This window comes from Triticum urartu, chromosome 5A (genome assembly GCF_056163025.1).
Source record: "Triticum urartu cultivar PI428250 chromosome 5A, HENAU_Tu73, whole genome shotgun sequence".
Taxonomy (NCBI): domain Eukaryota; kingdom Viridiplantae; phylum Streptophyta; class Magnoliopsida; order Poales; family Poaceae; genus Triticum; species Triticum urartu.
In genome coordinates this window covers 639,360,860-639,372,398 of record NC_141877.1, presented here as the reverse complement: position 1 = coordinate 639,372,398, position 11,539 = coordinate 639,360,860, and the positions used below count along the sequence as shown (strand labels likewise).

Genomic DNA, 11,539 nt, shown 5'->3' with positions numbered 1-11,539 from the left:
CAATTTTGCGTTGGAAGATTAAAATGAAACCGATAGCCTCAACCTACTCAGTCTATGTGGCAAGTATGGGGCAGCACCATACGGGTGCTACCGTAGTTCATGCCCTAAGTGGCATGATCCGGTTTCTCTAGCCCTCTAGACCAGTAATGATGGATTGAAAACATATACTGCATGGCATAATGCTTCAACCGATGTTTCTTCTGTCATTTCTGGACCTCGTCTAAAGAGGCGAATGATTATTAAGTCGTTGTATACTTGCTACCGTTTTCTTTAATAATGGTCAGATCTAAGATATCTTTCGTATCTTGAAAAAACTAACCCGATGAAAACCTGTTTTGTCCATAGGAAGGCGTACTACAATAAGCGGCGCCTTTTTCGTCGAGCATCCCTCGTGTGTGTGTGTGTCTCCACAGTCAAATCGGGATAAAGCAACGGCGACGTCATGGCCTCGCCGGCGACGCCGAGGCCGGCGCTGATCCGGCCGCGCGCCTCGCGCAGCCGCTCCCAGTTGGGCGCCGTCAGCCTCGCCTCCGACCACGCCGCCGCCACGGCCTCCTCCGGCCGCCGCCGCGACTTCGTCTTCGTCGTCAACCCCTCCGGTACGCCCCACCCGGAGCCTCCCCCTCCACCCCACCCCACCCCGGCCACGTATCTCCACTCTAAACGCCCTCCGCGTCGCGCGGATCCCGCTGTGCAGGCGCCAATGGCCGGACGGGCAAGCAGTGGAAGCAGCTGCTCCCCTTCCTCCACACCCGCCTCGCCGACCAATGCAACGTAAGCCTCTGAGACCTCCTAGATCCCCGCAGTCCGCAGACCACATCACTCCACAACCGCAAGCTCCGATTGCCGTGCGAGACCACGCTTGGGCTCAGATCCGGCGGTAAATAACTCGGTGATCTCACAGAATATTTTGCTTTGTGCCTTTGTGTTTGTGGGTATCGATCGGGTGATCAGATTTGCGAGTGCATCACTTCGGGCCCGTCGCACGCCATAGATGTCACGAGGGAGGTGTGTGCGCCTCGCTTCATATCAAATTCAATCATCACCTGTTAATTTTCCCACTATGGGGTTCCCACTGTTCTCTGAACACTGGTCCTCTTGTGCGTGCCTTAGGCTATAAAGGACGGTGCTGATGCTGTGATCGCCGTTGGCGGGGATGGGACGCTTCATGAGGTATTTGTGTGTCGCGTGTTGGCACGATATTGGTGCAAATTGTTGACATTTCCTGCATTTGATACCGGAAGCACATGTGTGCAGGTGGTGAATGGCTTCTTTTGGAAAGGAAGCCCGGTCCGTGCTCTCGATCGAGGGCCTGATCACTTGACGGCACTTGGTGTGAGTGGCATACCTTGTTGCTTTGCTGAAAGAAAAGGAGATTGCCCTTTTTGTCTTTTGAGACATAACTGTTAGGGTGTTCTGGAATGTTTACACGATGGAATTCGTTCAGTAGTGATGCACTTTGTTTTTCTTTTGCAGCTCATCCCACTTGGAACTGGCTCAGACTTTGCTAGGACATTTGGATGGTAATTTTGTTTGTCATTCTTGTATGTTCTATACATGCCCTTGTGGTTTGGTAACCTCCATTTTCATTGGAACGTGTTGTTATTGCTTGTTAAACCAGGTCAAATGATCCCCGTCAGGCGATTGATCGAATTGTGAGAGGTTTCTTCCTTGCTACTTTATCCTCATATAGCATCTATGTTGATTCTTCCTCTGTTAGCAAGTAAAGTACACGGATATATAGTAACCGGATTAAACTAATTTCTTATCTTCTGTCTCATCATTGCGGATAGCCATACCAGATGATAAAGTTCTAGCCACTCTAAACTCAACATTTCAGTGACAACTTCCCCAGTTTTGTGACAGTTATGAAACCAAGACCAACATGATCAAATACCTGTGTACTCAGACTCAGTGGAATTGTCTGCCCAACATCTCAGACTCACAGGTAAACCTTTTCTGCAGGAGTTAAATCAAAATTAGACATTGGCATGATGGAAGGTCCAAATGGAGACCCACATTTCTTTATAAATGTTGCTGACATCCATCTGTAAGTGGATAGTGATAATTTGAAACATCAAATTCAATGTATATGTTGGAAATTTAAAAATTGCTGTGCCTACAGGAGTGCCAAGGCAGGTTATTTTGCTTCTATGTACAAGAGGTTTGGCAACTTATGTTATGTTCTGGGAGCTTTAAGAGGCTTTTGGGGTCATACTAATCGAGATTTGAGAATAAAGGTGAGCTTTTATGTAGGTTTTGCTTCCAAGTGAGTTGCACTATACAGCTTTTTTTGCCCATGTAATTTTGAACCTTTGCAATTTGATAACACATATAATAGGTAAATGGAGGAGAATGGAGAACAGTTGATAAAGTCACTGCTCTATGCGTTGGAAATGCCAAGTACTTTGGTGGTGGCATGAAGATTACTCCAACAGTTGATCCTTTTAGCGGTGACCTTCAGGTGCCTAAGCCAGTCAAAATTAATTTTACAATTTAGAGTAAATGGCACGCTTGTAGAGTTGTAGTAATTTGTAAGGTGTTTTACAGGTTGTTATTATCCAAGATTTCAAGTGGTACAGTTTTCTTCTTAAGCTACATAGGCTGTATGGAGGCACACACTTAACGGTGAATGGCGTGTCATCAATAAGGTAAACAATACATCGGGTTTTGTTAAGGTTCTTGGACTTGAGAGTGAAAAGGATATTACTATCTAAAATGATTCTGTGAACTTGGATGATGTGCCTTTTGTAGAAAAAAAAACCCTGCATGGAAAACACACAGATACTGCAGAAAGCATATTGCTTTTTATGTTCCCAAGGAAGGTAGTTGGGCGCTTGGAATGTTTGAACATATAGGCCAACCTCTTAAAACATATTTATGTTGATCGATTACTCTAGTATTTGTTACCATTCTTCATTAGTACTGTTTGCTATAATATCTTAATGTCTGGCAAAGGTCCAAAAGTTTGGTGTGTGTTTTTTTTTGAACAATATCTGAGCCCTCTGACCGTTTATGTAAGAACTAGCCAAACACGAAATTGTTTTTTATGGAAGCGCGTGGGTAACGTGAAAATGCTTTGCTAAGCGCATTTGGTTAGTTTTCAAAACACTAGTTCGAGCAGTTGAAGTAGTAATCATTGTTCTGATTTCTGAAGGTGTTTCTGAAACACAGCAAGCACAGTTTAATTCAACAATCTTGATAGATGTCTTCATCTGACGAACAACATTGCTGTTGCAGAGTACAATCAGTTGAAGTGGCAGAAGTGGTGCCTAACGGCGACGTCTTTGTGCAATCTGACGGGGAGCATTTCGGTTTTCTTCTGACCAAATTCTCAGTTCTGCCTGGCGCAGTAGATTTCTTCAGCTAAACCGCTGTGCTGTTTCTTCCTGTCGGATTCCGACGGACAGAAGACGCGTGATTCTTGGTGTGAGTTGCCCTGTTCACCTGGTCAATTTCTTGTGCCATAGATCACGACGTTCTTCCTCCTGTTACACTAGCTTAAGATGACGTGGCAATCAGGTTGCTCCACTCACTTGATCTTCTGGTCTGATATGGTAGTACGCACGTGAAACAAATTACTGATGTGCAGCAGCCACCCGCCATGTAATTTCTCTGCCTGCATGCAGCATAGAATAGTCGGGTCGTTGGTGTTCATAGACAAGCTGTAGAGTCACAGCACAGGGGCCGAACTGGTATGAGTGTAAATTTCACTGTTGTTTCTTCAGTCTTGTAAGTACCGTGTGCAATAATACGGCTGCTTGTTGCTCGAACAACTGAAGTGCCTGCAGATCCAGTGTCAAGATGATGCATTCCCGACCTCCAAGGTAGGTAAATGTTGTCGCGAAAGCTTTTTAGTACCAATTGCGCGGAACAGTGTCACACAAATCAGACACACTTTTACTCTGCCCCCTTGCTGAGTGTACTCCACAAATGTGATAAAAATATTCTAGTGGTTCTTTTGGAGTGCGTAGTGATTTGATTCCGGGACATTTATCTGTGAACCTGGGCCGAGCGGAGTCTTTGTTGTGAAGCGATTCCGGAGCAGAATCTCTTGTGTCTGTTCCTCACGTACTACGCAAGGAATATCGTGACCGTTGCTTGGAAATCCAACTGCCAATTGAAAATAATGGGTAGTAGTGAAAAGATAGTACTCCACTAGCGTGCCCCCTGATGGCATGGCAGCAGACTTTATGCTCCTTTAACCTTGGGCATGATGACTTGACTCCTTTATTCTCGTCACTGTCTGAGATGTGCTCTCGGTCTCAGGTGGGTTGCTGGACCATCAGCATCGCATCCCATACTGTACGTCGTCTGAGGTCTGACCTTGTGGGCGACTCGAGGCAATTCTGGTGTTGATTTTTGAAGAGCGAGAAGAAAGAAAGTTGTTGATGGCAAAAATCGTATGCACAGCAACACACTCAATTCCTGAAGTGATCAACAATCTAGCCGGTCTTCTCTTCTGCCGTCTTCTGCTGTATGAGGAACAGAACAGCCTTCTTCTTGCTGATCTCAAAGAAAACTTGATTCTTCTGGACGAATCTTCAACGGATCAACAGCAAACAGAACCTAAGCGACGTCTAGGTCCTGTTTTCCGGGTGCAGCGGCGTAGGGTTGGCCTACTGCCACGGCGATCTCTGAACTTGCAGGCAAGAACAGAGGAGTCGATGGGGAAAAACGAACGAAAAGAAAAGCTATGCGTGGAAATAAAGTAGATATGTTTTTGTCTATGTTGGGTGTCCCTCTACCGGCCTCCGACCCTACGTATATATAGGGCGATCTGGACTTTGATCCTTTGATCGATCAGGAGACCGATCTGGTTACAACTCTGTTTTACAAGATTTGGTCCTTATCTGTACATTCAAAATCTAAACAGGAACCTGGTTTCCTTGATAATAAAAATAGTATAACCAGCGACGTCCGCTCCTCTCTGTGCTCCAAAATAATCAAGCATATCTCAACCGTAGCCCCATCTTCATCTTATACCTGATGATGGTTGTACGTGAACAAAACTGGAGTCTAAATCTTCAACTTCCTGTACTCTTACCTCCCCAACTCCATCAGTGTGTGAATATCTTCAGTTAAAAAACAATCTTCAGCTTAGCACATTAGCATTATGATCCATATTTTTAATCTGCCAAATTTGACTATCAACAAAAGTGTGCTCTGCTTTGCACGTACGCCCTGCCTGACGATGGTAAATGACCACAGGAGCAAAGCGGGAAAGCTAGCGCGTAATTTCCCTCTGTATTTTTTGCGGTGGCAAGCAAAGCAAAGCTGTTCCGCATGCCCGCTTTGGTTCCCAGTTGACACGAGCCAGTGATCTGACTATCACCAGCAAAACCCATGTTAGAGCAACTCGGACCGATCCAAACGGACAGCGATTTCGTCTGTTTTTTGTCCGTTTGGGTCGGCCGCCCGCCCTGTTTTCTATATGAGTCGGCAGCACGCCCAACGCGTCGACCCATATATACAGGCGTGGCCGGCTGGCCGCCCAATTTTGCATTGCATTCAACATATGGTGAAATAAAAATTTAACAAACAAAGTAGTCCATCCAAATAAATAGTATAGTTTACAGACCAAATAAAAATAAAAATGTTTTATATAGTTTTGCAAACGAATAAAAAAAGATACATCTGTTGGTTGTCAACATGAATCCACATATGCTCAACCAAATTATTTTGCAGTTGCACGTGAGTTTCCCAATCACGCATATCTTCACAAAACTGAGTGAACTGCTCAAATGTTGCCGCTACTCCATGCTCAGGCACAACATTCTCATCCTGAAACTGAAAGCCTTGATCGTACAGACGTTCCGGGCGCTCGTCTTCTACGATCATATTGTGCATGATCACACAAGCAGTCATCACCTCCCATAGTTTCTGCGTGCTCCAAGTATTAGCAGGATACCGGACGATGCCCCATCGAGATTGCAAAACACCAAAGGTACGCTCGACATCCTTTCTAGCACTCTCTTGCTCTTGGGCAAATCTTTTCCTTTTCTCTCCAACAGGGTTGGGTATTGTCTTGACAATAGTGGTCCACTGAGGATAGATACCGTCACCAAGATAATACCCTTTGTCGTAGGTGTGGCTGTTGACAGTAAAGTTCACCGGTGGGCTGTTGCCTTCGGCAAGCCTAGCAAACCCCGGCGAGCGCTGAAGCACGTTGATATCATTGTGTGATCCAGCCATGCCAAAGAAAGAGTGCCAGATCCAGAAATCTTGAGACGCCACGGCCTCTAGTATGACAGTGCAAGCCCTGACATGTCCCTTATACTGCCCTTGCCAAGCAGAAGGGCAGTTCCACTCCCAGTGCATGCAGTCTATGCTGCCAAGCATCCCCGGGAAGCCCCTGCTAGCATTCATCGCCAACAAATGGGCTGTATCTTCAGCTGTCGGCTCTCTCAAGTACTCAGGGCCAAACACAGCAATCACAGCCTTGCAGAACTTATACAGGGACTCTAGACATGTAGACTCGCTCATACGGACGTACTCGTCAATGAGATCACCGGGCACTCCGTATGCAAGCATTCGGATGGCGGCAGTGCATTTCTGATAAGAGGAGAAACCAATCTTGCCGACGGCATCCTCTTTGCACTCGAAGTAGTCATCATAGCCGACCACTCCCTCTCTAATACGGTTGAAAGCATGCCTACTCATACGAAACCGGCGGCGGAATTTGTGATGTTTGAACAACGGGTTTGTTGTATCAAAGTAGTCCTTCCAGAGAAGGAAATGCCCGCTCTCCCGGTTACGATTCAACGCCGGAAGGTGCCCCGGAATGGAGCCACGGAACAACGGCCGCTGGTTGTTGACGTGGTGATGGACCAACACGGCAGCCAATATCTCCTCCTCCTCGTCGGACGACGAATCGTCAGAGTCGCAAAGGAAATTGTGGAAAAAAAACTCATCGGCGGAGTCCATTTTCGTACCTTGGCAAACTGTCGAACAGCTTGCGGGCGTCGAAGAAGGAGACGACCGCGAGGGAAGACGCGGCGCCCACAGACCAGCTAGCTGCCCGGCCGGCGTCCGACGAGTGTGATGGCGTCCGACGAGCGTGCCAGTCGTCTATGGCTGGGGCGGCGAGGCGTCTACTTGGTCGCGGGGCGGCTGGGCGATGGGGTAAACAGCGGCGGGGAACCAGCTTGCTCCCCGGCGGCAAAACGGCGACGGCGGGCGACTGGGGGCAGGGGCAGCGTTGCTGGGCGGATGTGGAGGCGCGGCAGCTGGAAGAGTCGCCGGCAAAATGGGCGGCGACGTCGGTGACGGAGGAGGCGGGGGCGAGAGTTGCTTTTTGGCTGGGGGGAGAGAAGGCCAATGTGTCACAGACGAGCAGGCCCGGGGACAGGAGTAGGCGAGCGAGCGCGCGTCCATCGCGTATCCGCGCCGACGCAAATTAGGCTCAAAAATGGGCCGGGAATGGGTCGCCCGCGAACGAAAAACGGACGCGCGTTCGTTTAGGTCAGCGCGTTGGGCCGCCTTTTCTGTCTGCACCGATCCAAACGGACGGCTGTGGTTGGAGTTGCTCTTGTGTCCCCGGTGCAGAAGAAGAAATGCTTGGTGATGTTCATCTATCCCTTCATTGTCATCCGTTTGGCCCGAGCAAAGGCAAAGCTAGAGCTGAACGGAAAAAAAAAGGAACCTGTGCGTCGTACGGACGGACGGTGCACCTGGCTGGAACCAGGTCAGGTAGAGAGCAGCCGCGGCGACCGTCGGCTCGCTCTCGCGTTCGTGGCTTTGTGTTCGCGCGTCCGGCGCCGACGTGCTGTGCTGATGTTGTTGTCTCTATGCCGACGGGCTCGGCGGGCGACGGCGATGGAGGCGAGTGAGAGAGTCAGTCGACCAAACGGGAAGCTGTCAAAGGGAAGAAGCAGCAGCTGGTGGCCGGTGGGCGAGCGGCTTGGATCGACGTCCGTGGCGTGGCCGGAGGCGGACGCGGACGGGATAGGAAAGATTGTGCACCCAACGATGGGACGGGATGCATGGGCCGACGGGGGTGCGAATGCATCCATCGCCCAACTGCTTGCTTGAGTAGTATTTAATTAACTAATGTTAAGGGTCTGTTTGGTTTTAAATAAGTCACTAATTTATAAATCGAAAAGTGAAAAAAATGACTTATTTTGCCAAACAGACCCAACTTATAAGTCACCCCAACTTATAAGTCATAAGTTGTTCCACCCCAACTTAAAACTTATAAGTCACCCCCTTTTGCGTGGGTCCCACCACCTGCATGATGTTGATTGATGTGGAAAAGTGTGTCAGGTGACTTATAAGTCAGGTGACAACCAAACATACGTGACTTATAAGTCACTAGTTTTAAGTCACCTGACTTATAAGTCGGGTGACTTATTGAAACCAAACAGGCTCTAATATACTCCCTCTATCAAATATATACATAAAGCCTAATGCGGCTTTTAAGGCTAACTATGATTGCATATATTATAAAACAATGATATTTTTTTTGAAGATCTAAAACAATGATATATGACATGTAAGTTACACAAAATACACTGTTAAATTCCTATGTGAAAAGAGCTTTTCAATGATATAATTTTGGACATTATATATGTCTCATATACTATTAATTGTACCAAAAATCAATGGATGTCTTAAGAAACGAATTAGGCCCTACATATATGAACAAGGGTACATATATACACTGCTTGATTCTCCGCCTCCGCGTGATACGTACTACAGTACTTTTTCCGTAAATTAATATAAGAGCATTTAGATCATTAAAAATAATAATCTAAATACTCTTATATCACTAAGAGGGAGTATTATTCTCGGAGCCGCAAATTGATCGAGCCTTAACTTGCGTGTGGCTCGGGCAATTCGTTGGTTCATCGCCGCTGCTACCAAACATGACGACCGACAATACAGCAACTAACCACATCTCCAATAGCATGTGTATATTTGGATGTCTATATATTCATATAAACAATGGTCTAAAAAGATTCTCTCATACACATCCAGTTTTGCATCAGAATGTCTATATACAGAGACCATGACAAGTAGGCCATCGCTAGGAAGAGGAAGAAATCATGACTGCAGCTGAGTTTAGACAACGTCTTCACATTGTCCAGGCATGGACATTGTCAGAGGCCAATTTAGAGGATGTGTATATTTGGACGATCATATAGGCAAGCTGCTGGACGCCTGTTTTAAGCTCACGTCGTGGAAAACAAGTATAGATATCCATATAGACAAGCTATTGGAGATGCTCTAGGCGCCTACTCACACAGTCACAGACAAAACAAACCACCGAGCTGTCGAGGCAAAAGGCGTTGGTAGCAACCATCCCGCGGTCGATCGCGAGGCGGCACCCCTGGCTGGCCTGAGCGAGAAAGCACGCCCGGCTTCCGCATCCTCCAAACGCCGGGACGGGACCGGCAGCGGAAACGCCAGATTTCGGAAGCCTCTCCTCGCCGTCGGTCGGTCACATGGGACGGGAAACGGATGGGACGAGCCGGCCAAACCAACCATGGGCTCGAATCGACGGCCTGTCTGGCTGGTGCCCGCTGTCCATCACACTCGTGAACTCTCTCTTTCTTGAGGCTGGGAGGGCCGTGCCGCAATCCCAGCCCGGCTGGCTGGCTGCATTCCCCGGCGCGTACGCCGAGCTGTCCGTGCGGTGCAAATCTTGGAGGAGCGCGTCACCTAACTGGCTAGCCCAAGTCCAAATCCCACGGGGTCTTTGGACTGGAGTCCATCCATCCATCGGTCCAGGCCAGGGGCGGGCCCCGGGGAGCAGCACTACTTGTTGGGACATACCAATTTTTTTAGAAAAGGAGAACGACTCCCGGCCTCTGCATCTGAAAAATGAGACATACCGATGTTGTACATACATACATATCCAGCCAGCATTTTTTTTTGAGCCGGGCGCCACCTCTTTCCATTACTCATCATAACAGAAATACAAAATTCAAGTCGATCCATAATTAACGAAGACCACACGAACAGACGTAAAGACCTGCAAACAACCATATGATTGGTTGCGGATGTGCACGCTGAATTAGTTAGGTGGTTTGTGGACATTCCAGGGCTGGCTAATTAGGTTCTTCATTCATGTGTCCTGCAAACCCATTACAACACGTCTCCGTTTTCCTCCGATTACATGCATGGTCCACACAATGACACACACGCAAGTGGCGAAAATGCGCATTGTCAGTATCGCGACTCCAAACTAATTAAACCTGTTCATGGGCAGCCCGGTCCAACAAGCCTGACATTCAGGCCAGGCTCGGCCTCGAGATCTTTGCCGCCAGAAGCCCGGCCCAAAATCCCAAACAAAGCTTGAGCTTGGCAAAAAAACATCGTTTTACTCAAATAAAAATAGACGTGTGTAATATAGCACTAGTACTATTTTTATGCCCTCAAAGTAATTATTTTAAATGCGAAAACATGATGTTCACATGTTTGTTTTGGGCTGGGCTTTGTCAAGTCTCGCCCGAGGTATGATCAGTTTTACAGCTCTAAGCCAAACCACGTGCTTCAACCAGTGGACATTCGAGATTTTAACTAATCGACACGCATAAATGAAAGATTTTCCATTTCGAATTAATGAGACCTCTACTGCTCACTAAATATTTGTAAATGCATATCTCCCCATCTTGGCGATTGTTTCTGGATCTATCAATATTTGTACCTACATCTACAACTATGTGATGCCTACACAGGTGACAGGTCTGTAGTAAATGCACGAGCTGTTTGTTTCTACATCAGATCAGACATATATAGAACGTATTCATGATGGGAAGATAACCATCAGATGAAGGGAGACGATCATCCTAGTCGTCTCATACGGTCACTAGCCATCGATTTTGATGTATCTCAATGTTCATCTGCATCCACATCTATATAGCACTAGTACGGAGTAAACAAGATACTCGTTCCTTTCCGGTTTATAAGGCTCAATTCAAAATTGTCACCAACCAACGTAGATGATGAGTGGTGAAATACTTTTTGTAGTTTGCAAAAGCACTCAATTAATGCTTTTGTTTTCCTTAAAAAAGTATGTTTACCAATGCATTAATTGCAATGCATGCATGCATAAATTACATGTATTGGTCAATTTTCTCTTAGTACTTGCATGCAATGATTTAATGCACCTTGAAATCTGAACATGTGATGGAAAAAAACCAAATTGAGCCTTATGAAATGGAAAAATTAAAATTTTGAGATAAGCCCTATAAACCGGAAAGGAGGGAGTAGTCAGTTAATTTCTATATCAACCATACCATGTCTTCATATAACAATCTCTATATGACATTCAGATCAAGAGACGTTCTAATCTCTCTCTTTTTATTCTCCGGGGAGAGAAGTTTTAATCATCTTGACTAAAGACTATTGAATTATTTACGGTTCCTGAAATATATCCGCCTACCTCACTAAATAGAACATACACTTGTTTTTCACTGGGTGCGTGTAAACATGTATAAGTCTCGCAATCTCAATAATCATTTCTCCATCTATAAGTATGTCTATGCCAGTCTTTCGTAGATGCAAATAGTTGTTGGTTTCTATGTATGGATGA

The 11,539-nt window shown here is 46.6% G+C and overlaps 1 protein-coding gene across 1 annotated transcript; it reads left to right on the top strand.

The window, feature by feature from the left end:
• The first annotated feature begins 371 nt into the window (after positions 1-371).
• LCBK2 (Diacylglycerol kinase family protein) lies at positions 372-3,790 on the top strand. Its single transcript, XM_048676647.2, has 12 exons — positions 372-599; positions 698-774; positions 955-1,008; positions 1,114-1,173; positions 1,258-1,335; positions 1,477-1,523; positions 1,622-1,662; positions 1,966-2,050; positions 2,126-2,240; positions 2,342-2,464; positions 2,551-2,651; positions 3,241-3,790. Exons 1-12 carry the CDS (start codon positions 443-445, stop codon positions 3,368-3,370), a joined length of 1,068 nt encoding a protein of 355 aa, XP_048532604.2. The 5' UTR covers positions 372-442; the 3' UTR covers positions 3,371-3,790.
• Positions 3,791-11,539: the final 7,749 nt, after the last annotated feature.